Here is a 20412-nt window from a genome sequence, read left to right as displayed (position 1 = left end):
TGCAATATATTTCTAAATCAGAATGGTGAGTTTTTTGGAGGGAAATTTGAGGGGATGGTGTTCCCATGTATCTGCTGCCCTTGTCCTTTTACATGGAAGCAGTCATGGGTTTGGAAGGTGCTGTCTGAGGGTCTTTGGTGAACTTCTGCAGTGCATCTTGTAGATAGTACACACTGCTGCTGCTGAGTGTTGGTGGTGGAGGGAGTGGATGCTTGTTGCGATGGTGCCAATCAAGTGGGGGCTGCTTCGTCCTGGATGGTGTCAAGCTTCTTGAGTGTTGTTGGAGCTGCCCCCATCCAGGCAAGTGGGGAGTAATTCCATCACACTCCTGACTTGTGCCTTGCAGATGATGGAAATTGGGAGATTAATTGTTCACTGCAGCCTCTGACATCTTATATTTTTAAGCGTAGTCACACTTGTGATGATAAAAGAGCACAGCAAGATCAGTTAAATGACTTGAGGATTTATTTTAGCAGAAAGTGAGGAGGTCAGAATCGAGAGTGCGATGCTGGAAAAGCACAGCAGGTCAGGCAGCATCTGAAGAGCAGGAGAGTTGATGTTTTGGGCATTAGCCCTTCATCAAGAATTCCTGACTAAAGGGCTCATTCCTGATGAAAAGCTCATGCTCAATACATTGACTCTCCTGCTCCTCAGATGCTGCCTTACCGGCTGTGCTTTTCCAGCACCACACTTTTTGACTGAGAATTTATTTTGGTTCTGTTGTTCTGAGTTAAACTTTTAGTCTGGGAACCTTGGTAAACTACCCACCCAGAACTCTACCCATCCCTGTTTTTGTACATGAACATGGGAAATAGCTAGAAACTAGGACCAGGAGTAGGCCATTCAGCCCATCAAGCCTGCTCTCCCATTCTATATGATCATGGCTGATCCTCTATCTCAATGACGTATTCTCATTTCTTCCTCTCCCCTTTGTGTATTAAAAATGTAAATGAAAATTTATGTCTTTCATGAATTTATTCAGTGACTTAGCCCCTGCTGTCTCCTACTGTAGAGAATGAGGAGCAGGAGTAGGCTACTCAGACCATTGAATGTGTTCTGCTGTTCAATATGATTCTGACTCACCTGGTTATTCGAGGAGAAAGTGAGGACTGCAGATACTGGAGATCAGAGCTGAAAATGTGTTGCTGGAAAAGTGCAGCAGGTCAGGCAGCATCCAAGGAAGAAGGGCTTATGCCCGAAACGTCGAATCTCCTGTTCCTTGAATGCTGCCTGACCTGCTGCGCTTTTCCAGCAACACATTTTCATCCGGTTATTCCACAACCACATCCCAATAACCTTTCACCTCTGTGGCATGTTGCAAATTTTTCTACTTCTGCCATAAAAACCTTCATAAAACTTACTTCCCCCACCCATTTGAGATCCAAAGCCTCATCGCCCTCCATAAGAAAAATGCTTTTTGTTATTTCTGTCTAAAATGGGTGACTCCGAGGAACTGGGAACATCCAACAATGAGGTAAGCGACTATTGTGTGTTGTAATACCTACCAGGAAATTCATGGCGTAAGAAAGTTGCTTCGCAACTTCCAGCTTCCAGCTGATGTTGACACAGCTTTTGCTTCTGTTCTTTTTCAAATACATGTCCAGGGCTCCGTATTTCATATACTCCTGCACCATGATATCTGCAAAGTGAAAGAGAGAAAAATAAAGGGGCACTCATTGAGTGGATATGGAGTGGAACACCTGAAGAAGGTTTTGTATTTGAATAGAAGGATGGCACGGTGGCACAGTGGTTAGCACTGCTGCCTCACAGCGCCTGAGACCCGGGTTCAATTCCCGACTCAGGCGACTGTCTGTGTGGAGTTTGCACGTTCTCCCCATGTCTGCGTGGGTTTCCTCTGGGTGCTCCGGTTTCCTCCCACAGTCCAAAGATGTGCAGGTCAGGTGAATTGGCCATGCTAAATTGCCCATAGTGTTAGGTAAGGGGTAAATGTAGGGGTATGGGTGGGTGGCGGGTTGGTGTGGACTTGTTGGGCCGAAGGGCCTGTTTCCACACTGTAAGTAATCTAAAAAAGAAGTGTAAAGTAGCTGTTTTGAAGACTTTTATAACTTAATGTGGTCGCCCTTCCACTAATGACACCCACATGCTGTTTAAGAACACAGGAACAGGAGGTGGTTCTTTAGTCCTTGGAGATCATTCCAACACTCAGTGAAATCGAGACTGATCTCTGACCTAATGCCATGTATCAAACTTTGCTCAAAATTCCTTCATGCCATTAGTTAACAAAAATATATCAATTTCAGATTTAACGTTCAAAATTAATCTTGCCATTTGCTGAAGAGAATCCTTAACATCCCCACTCTTGGTGTGCAAAAGAATATTTTAATTTCACTCCTAAGGTCTAGCATAATAACACAGCCCCAATCTTAGATCCCTTATCTGTGCATTATACAGAGAGACTACTTGTGGCACAGGAATGTAATTCAATGCTTTAAAATGTCTGCTCCTCATGACAAGATGCTCAATTCTGACTCTTTCTTCAGATTTGTTTATGTTTTGGAGCCATCGCACCCAGAGCTTACTATACTCCTCAACCTGTGGAAATACTCTCTCCCTATCTACCTTACCTAAAGTTTAACACAATGTGATTAGCCATTTAGGACTTAGATGAGGAGAAGTATCCTCACCCAGAGAGTGGGGAACCTGTGGAATTCATTGCCACAGAAAGCGGCTGAGGCAAAACATTGAATGTTCTCAAGATATGGGAATGTTGGTGTTGGACTGGGGGTGACAAAGTTACACGGCATCAGATTATAGTCCAACGGGTTTATTTGAAACGGATGAAGGAACAGCGCTCCAAAAGCTTGTGATTTCAAATAAACCTGGCGTCATGTGATTTCTGAATGTTTTCAAGATGGAGTTAGATATAGTGGGCAAGGTGAAAGGGATAGGAAGAAAGTGGGGAGAGGGGACTGAATGGAGAGTGTGGTGCTGAAAAAGCACATTAGGTCAGGCGGCATCCGAGGAGCAGGGGAGTCGATGTTTTGGGCACAAGCCCATCATTCGGAAAATTCCTGATGTAGGGCTTATGCCCGAAACATTGATTCTCCTGCTCCTCAGATGCTGCCTGACCCGCTATGCTTTTCCAGCACCACACTCTCTACTCTGATCTCCATCATCTGCAGTCCTCACTTTCTCCTAGGATAGGGCTGAGTCTGATAATTATCCATGAGAAAGAGAAAGAGAGAAAAGGGGAGAGATACTGAGGACCATAGTGATAGCAAAATGTTAACATCTGATGAATGACACATTGGACTGGTGAGGGTCAATGGCTTCCCTTTATTCCAGTGCCACCGTGCTGTATGTTATAACGAAGACTTTTGATGATTCATGCTTTAAAATAATTTGAGTGGTTAATTGTTGGAAAAAGGTAGGAAAGAACAATTCAGTCAAACCCCATGGACATTACAGGACTTACTGTCATTGCTGACTGCACAGATTCCATAAACCAGGATTAGATGCTTATGGGAAATTTGACTCATGATGCTTGCAGCTTCAAAGAATGACTATAAGAGTAAAGAAGAGTTCAGTTAGTCAGTTATAATGACAGGGGTAGATATCTCCAATTGCCTCCAGCAATATAATCACCTCCCAACTCTTTTGTTTCTCTACCTTGCACCTTCCCTGGCTCCCATTGGCAGGTTTAGGCTGATGAATAGACTCTCTTACTTCAAATGATGTTGATCTTGCTAATAAAAAGCAAAAAAAACCTGTGGATGCTGTAAATCAGAAACAAAAAAACAGAAGTTGCTGGAAAAACAGAAGTGGGCGGCACGGTGGCACAGTGGTTAGCACTGCTGCCTCACAGCGCCTGAGACCCGGGTTCAATTCCCGACTCAGGCGACTGACTGTATGGAGTTTGCACGTTCTCCCGGTGTCTGCGTGGGTTTCCTCCGGGTGCTCCGGTTTCCTCCCACAGTCCAAAGATGTGCGGGTCAGGTGAATTGGCCATGCTAAATTGCCCATAGTGTTAGGTAAGGGGTAAAATGTAGGGTTAGGGGTAGGGGAATGGGTGGGTTGCGCTTCGGTGGGTTGGTGTGGACTGGTTGGGCCGAAGGGCCTGTTTCCACACTGTAAGTAATCTAATCTAATCTAAAAGCTCAGCAGGTCTGGCAGCAGCTGTGAAGGGAAAGCGGGTCCGGTGACCCTTCCCCTTCACACTCATCTTACTCTGGTGCATCCCCTGTGCAGCTGTAACCTTGTATACCCTGTTCTGCCTCAGTGCCCCATGATCTATACGTCCTTGTTTGCTATGATCTGGCTGTACCACTTGCAAAACAAAACTTTTCACTGTATTTAGGTACACGTGACTACAATAAATCGAATCAAATCACTCAAAATTCCTTGAGTGCCTAACTGTGGATTTCCACCTGTCTCCTTTACCTCTCGAGATTCTCTTTGGCTACGTTTTGGGCTGTCATTCATCATCCTTCAATATCCATTTTCCTTACTGAAGTCTCCACAATTCAGTAACCATTTGAAATATCAATGGGCTAGAAGATGCTGTTTAGCCCCTTAATAATACGCCCCTAGATACCTTAACCTCAGCAAAAGTATATCCACCCCTTTTATCGCTCAATTGCAAAATCTCTTTGGGGGAGACACTTCAAGATTTTTTTTACTAATCCCCACACTAGATTCTGAACAGTTTAGTTTTAATATCCTCCTCACCCTGATCAATTTAATCAGATCACTTTTCAATCTTCTGAAGTCTGCTGTTTATCGCCCCTGAATGGAGGGATAGTGGAATTACCTCAGAGTAGTTCCTGTGCGTGTGATCCAGGACTTTCAATAAAACATCCATCTGGTTAAAATAATCATCCGCGTTTCCTTTTCTTATTCCTTTGAAGATCTTTGTAAAGGAGCCTTGACCCAGACTCTCACCCTGTTGTGATTGAAGAAAGGCCCAACTGTTAGTTCAGAATGGCTTCCATCCCCATCTTAGGTACTGGATTGCCGCAGCTGGTGGGCGGCACGGTGGCACAGTGGTTAGCACTGCTGCCTCACAGCGCCAGGGACCTGGGTTCAATTCCCAGCTCAGGCGACTGACTGTGTGGAGTTTGCACGTTCTCCCCGTGTCTGCGTGGGTTTCCTCCGGTTTCCTCCCACAGTCCAAAGATGTGCAGTTCAGGTGAATTGGCCATGCTAAATTGCCCGTAGTGTTCGGTTAGGGGTATGGGTGGGTTGCACTTCGGTGGGTCGGTGTGGACTTGTTGGGCCGAATGGCCTGTTTCCACACTGTAAGTAATCTAATCAGCTCACTACATCCCTGGCTCCTTCCTCTCATGGGGCTTCAAGACAGCACCATTCAGATGGGGGCATTCCTGCTACAGGTTAGAAAGATAACCAGCAACTTCTGAGCTGTGAGCAGTACCACCTGGAAAACTAAGAGAAGAAGTCCCTTTTCATCGTGAAACTCAACATTGTGAACTGCCCTCCACATCACTCATCATCATCGCCATTTCTGCACCATCTCTGGGTCAAAATCCTCAAACTCCCTCCCTAACAGCATACTGGGTGTCACTACAGACCATGGACTGCAGCAGTCCAAGAAGGCAGCTCACCACCATGTCCTCAAGGGGCAACTAGGGACAGAAAATAAATACTGGCCCAGCCTGCGACACCCATGTTCCACGAGCGAACGCAGGAAAGCATTCTTACATGGGAGCAACACATCTTTCCACCAATTAATTCACATCCTTGCCACCACTTTTCCACTGTTCCATTTCTCTTCCCAAACCCTGATACTTTTCCAGTTTTCCACTTCAAAGCGAAAGAGCTGTGGGTGCAGTAGATCAGAGACAAAAACAGAAATTGCTGGTAAAGCTCAGCAGATCTGGCAGCCTCTGTGGAGAGAAATCAGAGATTCTGAGGGAGGGTCACCGGACCCGAAACGTTAATTGTGATTTCTCTCCACAAATGCTGCCAGACCTGCTGAGCTTTTCAAGCAACTTCTGGTTTTGTTTGTGAGCTTGTGATATCGATTAGCTTCAGTCTTCCCTTAAGAACAATCTTCACATCACCTTATGGAATTGTTTGCTAATATGAGATGGCCTGGGGGTGTTCAGTCTGAATGCAGAAACCCTATTGTTCTCAGAGTTAAGGATGTGCCCTGAAATAAAGAAAGGATTTGCAATTCAGTGGCACTTTTCACAATCTACTTAAATCACAAATGCTTTACAGCCACTTAAATACTTCTGAAGTGTAATTACCTGTGTGATTTACTCAGATATTTCTTTTTATTTCATTCATGGAATTTGGGCATCACTGGTTTGATCAGTATTTATAGTTCATCCTATATTGCCCAGAGTCCAGTTAATAATCCACCACATTGCTGTGGATCTGGAGTCATGAGTAGGGCAGACCAGGTAAGGACATCAGTGAACCAGATGAGTTTTTCTGACAATGGATTCATGGTCATTATCATACTCTCGATTCCAGATTTGTATTGAATCCACTATTTGCCACGTCAGCATTCAAACCCAGGTCCCCAGAACATTATGAAAAGGTGACCTTTTTTTCAAAAGTATTGGCAGTGGGATCAATATTGGTAAAACAGTTAAGAGAACTCTCCAATCTACTGCAAAGCAGTGGGGGGTTGTGGGACCTTTTACACCCACTGAGGAGAGACAATACAGCGTCACATCTGAATAAAGGCTCTTCTTCTCCATCAGTACATTAACAAACGCTCAACTCATATCTCGAGGTGTTGGAATGGCGTGAGTCTACATCATGGGCAACATTCCCTGTAAGATGCATAATTGTGAGCACGTACAGTCACTCTGTGACTCCACACACACTTGCTGCGTTACCTTCTGGTGCCAGAAGACGCTGACACACACACACACACACACACACACACACACACACACACACACACACACACACACACACACACACACACACACACCCCTTGGGGGTTCACACAGTAGAGAAAGAACCAGCATGAATGCTGATCATGTGCGTTTGCTTCTAATGGGAGCTGCTCATTGTTATCTTCAAATTCACCTCCTGGGTACCCAATAGCAACAGACTCCCTTAAAGCCTCAAGTTGTCAGCATTACTTTCCAGATAGTTTCTAGCCAACCTGTTCACAGATGTTATGACACACCTCTGGAGGAAGTGAGACTTGAGCTTGGATTTCCTAGTTCAGAGGGAGGAACACCAACTGCTGTGCCTCCCCAAGCCTCTCAAGGAATAGATCATAAAATCTCTATTAAAAAAGAGGCCATTTGGCCCATTGAATCTGCACTAATCCTCCAAAGAGCATCCCACCCTGTTACCCTGGCCAACCCACTTCACCTGTGCATCATGGGTAATTTAGCACACCTAGCCTACACATCTTTGTATTGTGGGAGGAAACCCACACAGAGAGAATATGCAAACTCCACTCAGACAACCGCCCAAAGCTGGAACTGAACTTGGGTCCCTGGCACTATGAGGCACAATGCTAACCACTAAGCCACCATGCCACCCTTACTTCACAGGCTCCCTCAATATACCTGAACTAGCTGCACTAACTACACTCTCACTGAAGATTAGGACAGCCAGGCCGACTGGGAGGTGCAATGAAATATGCTGACTCTGAGTGACAATACAGAAAGCTGCTGGCAAGTGCAACAAGGATGTTTGCTACAATGAACAATGACATCTCCATATAATGACAACCTGCTTTGATTAGGCTCATTTAGCATAGCTTTGAAGAAATTTCTTGACTTGTCATACCTACTCTCTGGTGGCATTCTCAGAATAGGTTATGCAAGTCATGATGTGATTTACTTGCAACTGCACAACCTTTCATTGTGGCGTGATCCTTCATCTGGAGTATGTCTTAATTTTATGTTGGACACGCATTGGAATGACTGGCTCTCACAGACCAATGTCTCTCTCTCTCTTGCTCTCTGCTATGGAATGCTGCTGCATACACGGGGGCCATTCTGTCCATCACGCTTGCACAGACTCTCTGCTAGAACAATTCCAAATCTAATCTCTCACCGTTCAGTACCTTCCTCAGCATCAAATATCAGCTGACTCTTAACTGACCTTTGAAAATGACCGAGTGACCTACTTAGTTGAAGAGATTTGAGGAATGGGCAATGGATCCTAGCCTGGCCAGCAGTACCCCGCATCCCATGGAAAGAATAGAGGTATCAATTCAAATGTTCCTGAAAAGATGATCTCAAACGTTCACTGTGACAAAGCAACCCAAAAAAAATTGCTGTCATACAAAACATGACCCCTAGTTTCTCTCTTCTCTGTCTTTTTGATAGTTCAAATTAATGACCACTTATTATTAGTTCCCCAGTGAGAGAAATGTGTACTCTATTAAATCTCTTCAACACTTTGCTGTCTTTTTCTACTTTGGCGATGTTATTGTACTCACTGTTCCTCCTGAAACTACTCCCCCCCTCCCCCATTAACTTGAAATTTGTGTCTCAACTCTCGCAAACCCTTTTCTTGGTGTCAAAACCAAACTTTATGTTCCTGCTTAAACTAACCCTCTCTCCATACCTTGAAGGTGTGTGGGGCTATGTTTGCTATGATGGTTAACCATCTTGCTGCTGAGTCAGGCAGCTGCAGATTCTAAACTCCTAAATAATTTGGGCAGATAGTCCCATGGTCGTTATGATGGGGGTGCAGCCTTCTTGGGTAAGACAGAAAGCAGACGCCCTGTCTGTTCGCTCAGATGGACATGGCCCCATCTGAAGATGTCACGAGCCAATATTTATCTCTCAAACAATTTCATTAAAACAGATCATGGAATAATTATTGCACAGAAGGAGGCTATTTGGCTCATTATGTCTTTGCTGGCCCTCAGTAAAAGCATCTCAGCAAGTCCAAATCCTCCACATTAACCCTGCAGTGATTTTTTTCTCTTCGGTTAACTATCCAATTCCCCTTTGAAAGCCTCAACTCAATCAACCTCTGCCACGGTCTCGGATGGCGCATTCCACATCCTAACTACTCTCTGTGTGTAACATATTTTTCTCATCCTCCTTTGCTTTTTCTGTCGTTCACCTTGGATGACCGATTAGATCATACTGCTGTTGGCGGCTCATGTGTGCTGAAGTTCCTCCTGAATCAGTGAATCAGTAACTAAGCTCTAATGACTGCTTCATTGACTGTATGAAACTTTATATACGCAAATAATGATTTCTTTTCATTCAATTATCTCCAGTTATTAATTTATGATTTTGACCTCACCCAAAACACACTTCTTGGAAACTGGGTTATGTAATGAATGAGATGCAAGAATTTCATTTCACTTCTGGGTTCAAATCCAGAACCATTTGATAAGCTGAATTTGCTTGTTAGTTGTACAATGCAATGTTTTTAACCAGTCTCGATCCAGCACGTGACTTGTAGCAAAAGTTAGTTTCTGTTGGGGAAGAATTTTAGAACCTAGGTGCATTTGGCATTTATTTAACTCTCACACAGGAGAAGTGACAAAATGTTGTCCTGTTACAGTTAGGAATCTAAAAGTATATCGCACTTGTAGAGTCCAGGAAATCTTTATGCTATCACTTACTGCTAGCCTGTTCCTAACACGGGAGTACCAGATACTGACACTGCGTTCTGCGAGTTGAAAGATTGCAGTCTCATTATTCATTGCTGTGATTCACTCAGAGGAACATCAACCAGTTCCCACACCCTCTGGAGTTGCAAATGCCTGCACAGCTGAAATTACACTAAACACAAAAAACAAAGAACCACGATGGTGGAACCAAAATCAGAAAATGCTGGAAAAGCTCAAGAGCTCTGGCAGCATCTGTGGAGAGAAAGCAGAGTTATTGTTTTGGGGTCCAATGAGTCTTTTTAAGAACTGAAATGACATGACCAGGTCAGTGACTTCTTGTTGCCATGTTAATGACTTTTACTCAACATCAATATCAAACACACCCTTCTGATGAAAGGTCGATAGAGGCATAGGTTTAGGGTGAGAAGGGAACGATATAAAAGGGAACTAAGGGGCAACTTTTTCCACACAGAGGGTGTTACGTGTATGGGATGAGCTGCCAAAGGAAGTGGTGGAGGCTGGTGCAATTGCTGTATTTTAAAGGTATCTGGATGTGTATATGAATAGGATGGGTTTGGAGGGATATGAGCCGGGTGCTGGCAAATGGGACTAGATTAGGTTAGGATATCTGATTGGCATGGACCGAAGGGTCTGAGTCTATGATAGGAGACATTAACTCTGCTTGATTTTCTCTCTGTCTGACTGCGGAATGTTGCCTGAGCCTTTGCTGCACTTTTAGTTCAGATTTCCAGCAGCATGTTTTTCACTTTCATTTGTCAGTCAAAGATTCTTTCTTTCCACGGACTCACCCAGACCAGCTCTTCCTTCTTCACTTTGTGGAACATCATCTGATGGACATTCCTTCGGTGCATGGTTGGGGAAGTGAGGAGGTCGCTGGTGTGACTACTGCAGACAATAACCAAGTTGGACTTTTCTGCAACAGGGAGAGATAACAGAAGAACATTGATTGGGGATTGGAGCAATGAAGGACTGTTCATCAGGGAAGAGAATCAAATAAAACAATTGCTTTAAAGCTGCTGGTTTCATTTAGATACTATCTGCCAGTTTATTACAAAAGTGCTGATAAAATACCTACGCTATTGTTGTTTGAAACTAATATTTATCCTCATTTTGGGAATCAAATAATCCAAACCTTCCAACATTTATCACTATTCTGAAATCCCAAATGTAACACCGATGGAGAGAGTTTATTTTGAACACAGATACGACCATATGAGTTACGAACATAAGCAGGCCATTCGACCCGTCAAGACTACTTTGCCATTTAATAACATCATGACTGATCTAATTACTCCACCTAACCCTGATGAACTTCCATCCATTTGCTTGTCAAGAAACTATCTACCTTTGCTTTAAAAATATTCAAAGCGTTTGCTTTCCACTGTCTTTTTGAAGAAGACAGTTCCAAATGACTATTTGTGAAAAAAAAACTCTCTTCATCTCTGTCTCAAATGGGCAAATCCTTATGTATAATTTGAGATATTCCCCCAGGAGGATACATCCTCCCCAAATACATTCTGTAAAGGATCCGCAGGATATTATATACTTCAAACTTGTCTATTTTAAGGGGAGGTGATGGCATAATAGTATTATCATTAGGATACATAATTGGTTTCACAGGAGGAGACAGCGAGTGGTGGTGGCGAGTTAGTTTTTGGACTGAAGGCCTGTGACCAGTGGTGTTCCACAAGAATTGGTTTTGTGTCCACTTTTATTCGTCATTTATATCAACAATTTGGATGAGAATATAGGAGGCATCATTAGTAAGTTTGTGAATGACACCAAAATTGGTAGTACAGTGGACGGTGAAGAAGGTTATCTCAGATTCCAATGCAATCTTGTTCAATTGGGTCAGAGGGCTGAGGAGTGGCAGATGGAGTTTTGTTTGGATAAATGTGAGGTGTTGCATTTTGGCAAAACAAACATGGGCAAGACCCGTGCAATTAATGATCAAGTCCTGGGTAGTATTGTAGAACAGAGAGATGTAGGGGTTCAGGTGTATAATTCTTTGAAATGTGCCTCACAGATAGACAGAGTGGTTAAGAAGGTGTTCAGCGTGCTTATCTTCATTGCTCAGACCTTTGCGTGTAGGAGTTCAGACATCATGTTGAGGTTGTACAAAACATTAGTGAAGACGTCTCCACTTCTGATTGCCCTGATATAAAAAGGATATTACTAAATTGGAGAGGATTCAGAAAAGATTCACCAGGATGTTGTCAGGAATGAAGTGTTTGAGATATAAAAATAGACTGGAAAAGCTGGGACATTTTTCCCGGCACGTAGGACCTTGATTGGTACCCTTATAGAGGTTTATACGATCTTGAGGGGCATGGAAAAGGTGAATAGCAAGGATCTTTTCCCTAGTGTGGGGAAGTTCAAAACTAACGGGCATGTTTTTAAGGTGAGAGGAGGAAGTTTTAAAAAGAACATGAGGAGCAACTCCACTTTTACACAGAGAGTGGTTCATGTCTGGAATAAACTGCCAGAGGAAGTGATGGATACAGGTCCAGTTGCAACAATTAGAAGGCATTTGGAAAAGTCCATGAATAAGAAATGTTTGGAGGGATTTGGACCAAGTTCAGGCAAATGGGACCAGTTTAGGTTTGGGAACATGGGCAGCATGAGCCAGTTGGACCGAAGGGGTCTGTTTCTGTGCTGTATGACTCAATGACTAGGCTATTAATCTTGCAAGCTGGGGATCTGGGTTCAAATCCTGCTATGGATTAATAGTCAGGTGACAATATCACTACACCTTCCTGCCTTTTTTGTGGGATCTTGCTGTGTAAAAAATGTGTGCCATGTTGGTCACATGACAATACTACACTTCATTGACTGTGCAGTGTTTTGGGCCATGCTAGTTGCCCATGGACCTCCAGGCACTGCAATGCCATCAGGAACACAAGATGTCATTTGTAAGTTCCTTGACAAAGTGAGGCAGCCTTTATCAGAGGAAAGAAGATTTGACTGAAATCTGGTAGGGTGCTCAACACGAGAAAGAACTTGGGAAAAAGTAAACTGGGAGAACAAGTAGCTTCCACTCGTCAATGAGTCTGTGAGGGTGAATCGCAGTCTCAGAGTTTAGGTCATTTGGGACTGTGAGGAGGAGAAATATCTTCATCCAAAGATGTGGAGGCACTGGTGTTGGACTGGGGTGGACAAAGTTCAAAATCACACAACACCAGGCTATAGTCCAACAGGTTTATTTGGAAGTACAAGCTTTCGGAGCCCTGCTGAACTATAAACTGCCAAACAGAGTGCTGCTAAACTGTTGGACTATAACCTGGTGTTGGGTGATTTTGAACTTCACCCAGAGTGTGATGAGTCTGTTAAATTCACTGCCACAGAAGCTGTTGAGACCAATGTATTAAATGCTTTCAAGAAGGTGTTGGATAGAGTTCTTGGTGTTAAAGGGATAGAGATCTTCAGGTTAAAGGATCAAAAGATACAGGGAAAAAGCAGCTACAGTGTATTGAGTTGAAATATCAACCCTGATCACATTGAATGACAGAAGAGGCTCAAGGGGCAGAATGGCCCACTCCTGCTCCCAATTTTCTGTGTTTTAAGCCCTTCCCCTGTCATTAGCCTGTCCTCTCCATGTGTCCTCCACCTCCAGAAACCCAGTTCCCACACACTCAAGGAACTTACCTGACGTCTTGATCCTTGCGATCTTGCTTGCCCTTCTAGCAGCAGCCACGGTGATTGGTGGCGCTACTGAGTACAAGAGTTGTCAGCCTCTGATTGGCCAGCATCTCTCGGTGGGTTGGAACTTCACCCATGGGGTTTTAGGTTTGGGGAAAGCACTACCACTACCTGCGAAGCTGCCTCATTGGCAAAGGACAGCTCAGACTTTGCCTTGCATGGGTCACCCACTTAGAGAGAGGGAATCCCAATGAAAATGGATGATCCCACCCTTTAGGAGAGTCAGAGGTGGGTTTTAACATCTGTCCTAAATGAGAAGGAAGAGTGGCAGATGGACATAGGGAGGGAACTTGGGAAAGAAAACTGGGAATATTACCTTTGGGTCTGGGTGGACAGCAGGTAGTGAGCTGGATGCTGATACCTTCTGACATGAGGCCCGTCTTGTGATAATAATTCAGGAGCTCCCTCAGACTCTCAAACTGCCTTTGTACTCCAGCCAGAGAATAGCTTTTCTCCTTGATAATCAGACAGTCCTTATAGTCCTTTCCAAATTCTGTCTGCATCAAAATAAAAGAGTGTCATCAAATGAAACACAGAAGGAAGCCATTTGATCCATCGCCTCCATGCTAGCCAAAAGAGTGCTGCGTTGATCACTACACAGTTCTCGGTCTGTACGTTCCAGCACTTCAACCGAAAATCCAAAGGTTTTGAAAAGTATGGTGAAGGTGCCTGCTGCTATCATGCTCTTAGGTAGTGAGTTCCAGATCCCCACCTTATCCTGACTGAACATAAACATCTCCACTCCCCTCTCAGATGCCTACAGTCTTCCTCCTTTCGCTGTTTCCTCTCCAGCCCTTCAATTGCCCTTTGAAAGTTATTTTTGAAGCTGTTGGCACCTCTCCTCTGAAGTGAGCTGTCTGGATCATAATAACTCCCTGTGTAAAGCAGGGTGAGGGTATTTGTGCATCCTTGCTGTTTGCTGAGGAAGGAGTGGAGGTTACCAATGGCAGTTTGTTGAAAGGCATCTTAGAGAGGCCATTGTGCACTAGCAGGGCTGGAGTTGATGTTAAATTGGGTGCCATTCCAGGTCAATGGACTGGACCAGAATTTCTGGAATCTTCTGGAAATTGAGGAGGTCCATGCCAGTGATGAACATTGTATCACATTCCCAACGTAAACTTTGTAGATGCTCAAGAGACGCTCAGGGAGGTGTGGCACTCATTGCAAGGTATCCAGCTGAGAACTGTGCCTCACAACTGCTGCTCTGCCAGTTAAGGGGTTGAACTGAAGGGCAAACTAAAGATTTGGATGATCTGGGAGGCTACAATAACAGCACTGTTGAAGGTCGGGATGCTGGCCCTTATAAGATATAGGAGCAGAATGAGACTGTTCAGTCCACTGAGCCGGCTCCACCATTCCATCATGGCTGATATGGCTTTCAACCCCATTCTCTCACCTTCTCCCTATAACCCTTGATCTCCTTACTAATCAAGAACCATTCTATCTCTGTCTTAAATACACTCAATGACATAGCTTCCACAGCCCTGTGCATACCACAGATTCCACCACCCCCAACCGCTCCCCATCCCCACCCCCCACCCAGCTGAAGAAATCCCTCCTCCTCTCAGTTTTAAAGGGGTCATCCCTTTACCCTGAGGCTGTGCCCTCGGGTCCTAGTCTCTCCTGTAGTAGAGTCATCTTCTTCATATCCACTGTCATCCTTTTAAACACCATCGAGTCATCCAGGGTACCCAACTGTTCTGCATATGACAAGCCATTCATCCCTGGGATAACGTTTGTAAACCTCCTCACCAGCCCATCCTTCTGTAGATACAGGGCCCAAAACTGCTCACAGTATTGTAAATGCAGTCTGACCAGAGCATTAATCAGCCTCAGCATCAGTCTCTGCCCTTGTATTCTAGCTCTCTTGAAATGAATGCTAACATTGCATTTGCTTTCCTATCTGCTAACTGAACCTGTATGTTAACCTTAAGAGAATCCTGAACTAGAACTCCCAAGTCCCCTTGTGCTTTGTATTTTCAAAGCCTTTCTTTATTTGGAAGATGGTTTACACCTTTATTCTCTCTACCAACGTGCATAACCTCACACACTCCCTCATTGTATATCATTTCCCACTTCCTAGCCCACTCTCCTAATTGGTCCAAATCCTTCTGCATCCTCCCTGCTTCCCCAACCTGTCCCCTCCCCCTATCTTTGTGTCATCTGCAAACCTGGCAACAATGCCCTCATTTCCTTCGTCCGGATCGTTAATGTATAGTATGAATAGCTGTGGTCCCAACGCTGACCCCTGTGGAACTCCATTAGTCACTGGTTGCCATCCTCAAAAAGACCCCTTTATCCCCACTGACTGCCCATTGCCAGCCAGCCAATCCTCTATCCATGCCAGTACCTTGCCCGAACACTGCGGGCTCCTATCTTACTTAGCAGCCTCCCGTGTGACACCTTGTCAAAGGTCTTCTGGAAATCCAAACTGGTCACATCACTGGCTCTCCTCTGTCTAATTTGCTCATTACTTCCTCAAAGAATTCTGACAGATTTTTTTTAGATTAGATTAGATTAGACTTACAGTGTGGAAACAGGCCCTTCGGCCCAACAAGTCCACACCGACCCGCCGAAGCGCAACCCACCCATACCCCTACATTTACCCCTTACCTAACACTACGGGCAATTTAGCATGGCCAATTCACCTGACCCGCACATCTTTAGACTGTGGGAGGAAACCGGAGCACCCGGAGGAAACCCACGCAGACATGGGGAGAACGTGCAAACTCCACACAGTCAGTCGCCTGAGTCGGGAATTGAACCCGGGTCTACAGGCGCTGTGAGGCAGCAGTGCTAACCACTGTGCCACCGTGCCGCCCCAAAGGCATGGTGTCCGCCATTTGTCAGGCATGACCTCCCCATGGTTTTGCCCAGCACTTTCACATAATCTGCAATCTCATCCTAAATCACAAACTGTAAAATCTTATCATTGTTCAAAGTAGGCTAACTGGCTCTGCCCCTTCCTAAACAGGAGTGTTATTTTAGCTTAAATATTAGTTTCTGCTTAACTTTGATTATAGATACTGATGACGACTAGCACAGACCAATTTATTACCAGAGGATTAGTTGTGATTGCTGACGCATTACTCAGGTTTAGTAAAGGGTCAGCCCCAGTCACAGCTCTCACAAATAGTTTAATCTGTGCATCTATGAATCATGCCGTTTCTGTTGGAAAGGCTCTGAAACTAACATCAGGCAAGGGTAATTATAGGAATAGAAGACCATTCAGCCCTCAAACCTGTTCCACCAAATCACAGCTAACCAGTGTCAGAATTCCACGAACTCACTTTGGTTTTGTCACACATTTTGCTCTTACCAAACCAAAATCCCAGACTGGATTCAAGCTGTGGGTGGAAAGAGCTTCCTTTAGTTTCTATTGCGCCTCTAACTGAATGGCGGGATAGGACTGAGGGGCTGAATGGCCAAGGTCCCTACCTTTGATGTAAGGTTTGCCTGTCGAGGAAAGACTGAAGAGGAATAAATAGCGGTGCAGCTGTGGTCTGCTTGATAGTCATGTGATCGTCATCTCCATGGAGATAGTAAACCCCGTCCTGAACAAGGAAATGACCTCAGCCTCACAATTTGGGAAGAAGCCTGGGGCCTTGTGCTGGCATAGCAGAACTCCTGGAATTTCAGGGCAGGGATCTCTGAAGGTCAAAGGGGCCTTTGGAGTAATTTGAGGCATTGCTCCAGTAATGGGCAGTGATAGTAGAGTGAGGAAGATGCCAAGAAAGGTTTTCCTCACCCTTCCCTTCCCAGGGTCACTATAAGGCCCGGGTTTTTGTGCCTGTTTCTCTGCCTAGGGTCTCCCTCAACCACGAAGGGTCTAACAGAGCAACCAGCCAATGAAATTCAAAACCCTGTCAGTGGTGTCCATTAGATTCGATGGTTCAGTTGCATTGTATTCATATGAGTCTGGTTCCTGATCTATGGTTGGATGTTGGCTCAGGGATATGACCCTGCACACTGGAGCCATCTCTGCTTTGCTTTGAGGCAAATCAAATACACAAAACACACAACAAAACCTTAAACTGGTAACTTACTTCAACACAAACAGTCAAGAAATACTTGTTGAACTCCTTAGGGCTGCAACGGAGGAGATAGAGACCTGTCTTGTTTCCAAGCTTCTTCAGCTTATATATGGCAAAGTCAGAGCTGTTAAGGAAGAGTGATCAGATTAGATTAGATTACTTACAGTGTGGAAACAGGCCCTTCGGCCCAACAAGTCCACATCGACCCGCCGAAGCGCAACCCACCCATTCCCCTACATTTACCCTTACCTAACACTACGGGCAATTTAGCATGGCCAATTCACCTGACCCGCACATCTTTGGACTGTGGGAGGAAACTGGAGCACCCGAAGGAAACCCACGCAGACACGGAGAGAATGTGCAAACTCCACACAGTCAGTCACCTGAGTCGGGAAATGAACCCGGGTGTCTGGCGCTGTGCCACCGTGCCCCCCATAAGCTTATATTAAAAATCAGAGATTAAAAATAACATAGGCCCTTTGAAAGGGCACAGACATGTGTGGGCAGGTTGGTGGAACTATTGCTGTACTGGGGTTTCCAATGTAGTTTTATCTGCCTTTGGTGCTTTGTCAAGAGTGGGACTTTTCCAATGGTTACTGCAGGACATCTGAGCTGGCCTTTTGAGTGAGACTAACGATGATCACACACAAATGAAGAATCGGTTCGGCATTTTGTGAACTTTACTCAGGATCGCGGGGCATTTGGATGTCTTAGGGTAGCTAAGTGAAGACACAGTCACATCTTTAGATCTTAAGGATCACCCTCAAGAGAGTGATAGAGAGTAGGATCCAGGCAGCTGAAGGCTGAGCTGCTAACGGTGAACAATGGAAATCGTACTGCCCCCGCAGCCAGAATTGGAGGACAACAGAGATCTCAGAGCTTTTCAGACATAGAGGAGATAACTTAGGTAGGGAGACATTAAAAATATTTGAAAACAAGCATCAGAAATTTTTTTTAAAACCCCTGCTGGACCAATAGCTAATGTTGCTCAACGTGCACAGAATAAGGAGCTTTCATACAAGCTAGGAAATGAGTGGCAGATGCTTATTCAAGGGTCTGTAATGATGTTATGAAAGACAATATCAAGGTTGTGATATCGTAGCGGAGCTCCATAACAATATCTTACAGAGTGGCAGCAGAGTTTCTAGACCACCTTTATAACCACCTGCTCTTAACAATCCTGTTAGAAGGAGCCACTGAATAAACAAAAGGCATTTCTTTACAAAGTGACAAGACATTAAAAGGCTGAAGAATGTCCTAGAAACAATTGGCATGGGACCTTGATGGGGTGGAGACCTGGACGCTGTTTCCTCTTGTGTGATAGATGACAACGAGAAAGATATATTAACAAAAAGAGGTTTCCTCTTTAAGACAGAGATGAGGGGAATTTTCATCATAGAATTCCTACTGTGTGGAAACAGGCCATTCGGCCCATCACGTCCACACTGACCCTCTGAGCAGCATTCCACTCAGACCCATTTCCATTCTCCTGCAACCTTTTTCGTTGTAACCCTGCATTTTCCATGACTAACCCACCTAACCTACACATCCCTGGACCCTACAGGGCAAATTAGCATGGCCAATTCACCTGATCTGTACATCTTTGGACTGTGGAAGGGAACCAGAGCTTTCAGAGGTAACCCATGCAGACACAGGGAGAATGTGCAAACCCCACACACTCAGTGGCCTGAGGCTGGAATCAAACCTGTGTCCCTGGTGCTGTGAGGCAGCAGCGCTAACCACTGAGCCACCGTGCCACCCTCATTTTCTCCTCAGTCTGTGGAATTCTCTTCCCTGGATAATAGAGGGGATGGGCTGGATCATTACATTTATTCAAGGCTGAGTTCAATAATTCTTTAATAGATAATGGAACCAGCAGGAAAGGAAAGCTGAGGCCACAATCAGATCAGGTACGATGCAACCTAATGGCCTCATCTCACTCTGTGTGCATCTGCTGTGTAACACACAGTCAGAGAATCCCGACAGTGTGGAAACAGGCCCTTCGGCCTAACAAGTCCACATGGACCCTCCTAAAAGTATTCCACCCAGACCCATTCCCCTAACCTATGACTCTGCATTTATCCCTTACTAATGCACCTACCAACACATCCCTGAACACTATGGGGCAGTTTAGCACAGCCAATCCACCCTGACCTGCACATCCTTGGATTGTGGGAGGAAACTAGAGCACCCGGAGGAAACCCACACAGGCATGGAGAGGATGTGCAAACTCCATGCAGACAGTCACCCAGGGCTGGAATCGAACCCTGGAGCTGTGAGGCAGCAATGCTAACCACTAAGCCACCGTGGGTGAAGTTTTGCTACTTTTGGAGATGTGTGGAAGGAAAGTTAAGAAATTAAAAGTTTACAGAAACTTGTATTGCTAATGGCTGGTTTCCCCTTCCTCAAGAACTTGGCCCATTTTCACTGGGCCAATCATAATGACCAAATTCTTGAACCTACGTGATTGGTCCATGGCAGTTGTCCTCAATATGCTCCAACAGCTTGGGTGGAGCCACCTCTTTGCAGAAATAGTGATGTGGGTCAGCTGTCAGTCGATAATAGCCATCAATAAGGGCCACGAAGGAGAGGGCTTCCCTCAGAGTGGGAAACTCTGCTTCCTGTGAGAATAGAGACAACAGACAGGATTACTGATACAGGGCGTGAGGCAGAATGCAGTTCTACTCATTCACAGTAAAAACCCCAAACAGATTTACCACATATTTTAGTGCTGAAAGCAGCACTAACATTCCTCAGATACTATGACCATAAGATCCAAGTCCATCAAAGACTTGAATGTTTGATAATTATTGTATGACAGTGCACATTGTTCTGGTGGAAAGGGGATCAGCTGACAGCATGGTCCTTTTCGATTTGGGATCTAAAGGGGCTGAGTGGTCTCATTGTGGTGAGGAAAAGCCACTAGGTAGCTGAATGTGAAGAGGAACTTGTCTTAAAGAAGGTGTAGTTTGTTACATGATAGAAATCAGCATGACAAGTTACATTAGTGTGATAAACAATGTTACCAAGGCCACGCGGGATACTCATGGAATGGAAACAGCCCATTCAGTCTAACAAAGTTCACATTGACCTTCCAAAGAGTAACCCACCCAGACTCATTCC

The 20412-nt window shown here is 44.8% G+C and overlaps 1 protein-coding gene across 1 annotated transcript in view; it reads right to left on the bottom strand.

The window, feature by feature from the left end:
• LOC132829169 (tyrosine-protein kinase JAK2-like) overlaps positions 1–20412 on the bottom strand; it is a 115906-nt gene that overhangs the window by 29486 nt on the left and 66008 nt on the right. Inside the window, exons 8-14 of the mRNA XM_060846514.1 lie at positions 19753–19910; positions 17302–17413; positions 13572–13752; positions 10345–10469; positions 4772–4903; positions 3437–3524; positions 1506–1639 (exon numbers count right to left, since the gene is read on the bottom strand). Of these exons, the coding sequence (XP_060702497.1) occupies positions 1506–1639; positions 3437–3524; positions 4772–4903; positions 10345–10469; positions 13572–13752; positions 17302–17413; positions 19753–19910 (930 nt within the window). The remainder of the gene's footprint in view (positions 1–1505; positions 1640–3436; positions 3525–4771; positions 4904–10344; positions 10470–13571; positions 13753–17301; positions 17414–19752; positions 19911–20412) is intronic.

The sequence above is a fragment of the Hemiscyllium ocellatum genome, chromosome 28 (genome assembly GCF_020745735.1).
Source record: "Hemiscyllium ocellatum isolate sHemOce1 chromosome 28, sHemOce1.pat.X.cur, whole genome shotgun sequence".
Classification (NCBI taxonomy): domain Eukaryota; kingdom Metazoa; phylum Chordata; class Chondrichthyes; order Orectolobiformes; family Hemiscylliidae; genus Hemiscyllium; species Hemiscyllium ocellatum.
The sequence above is the reverse complement of the archived record's forward strand: the minus strand, read 5'-3'. Positions and strand labels throughout refer to the sequence as shown.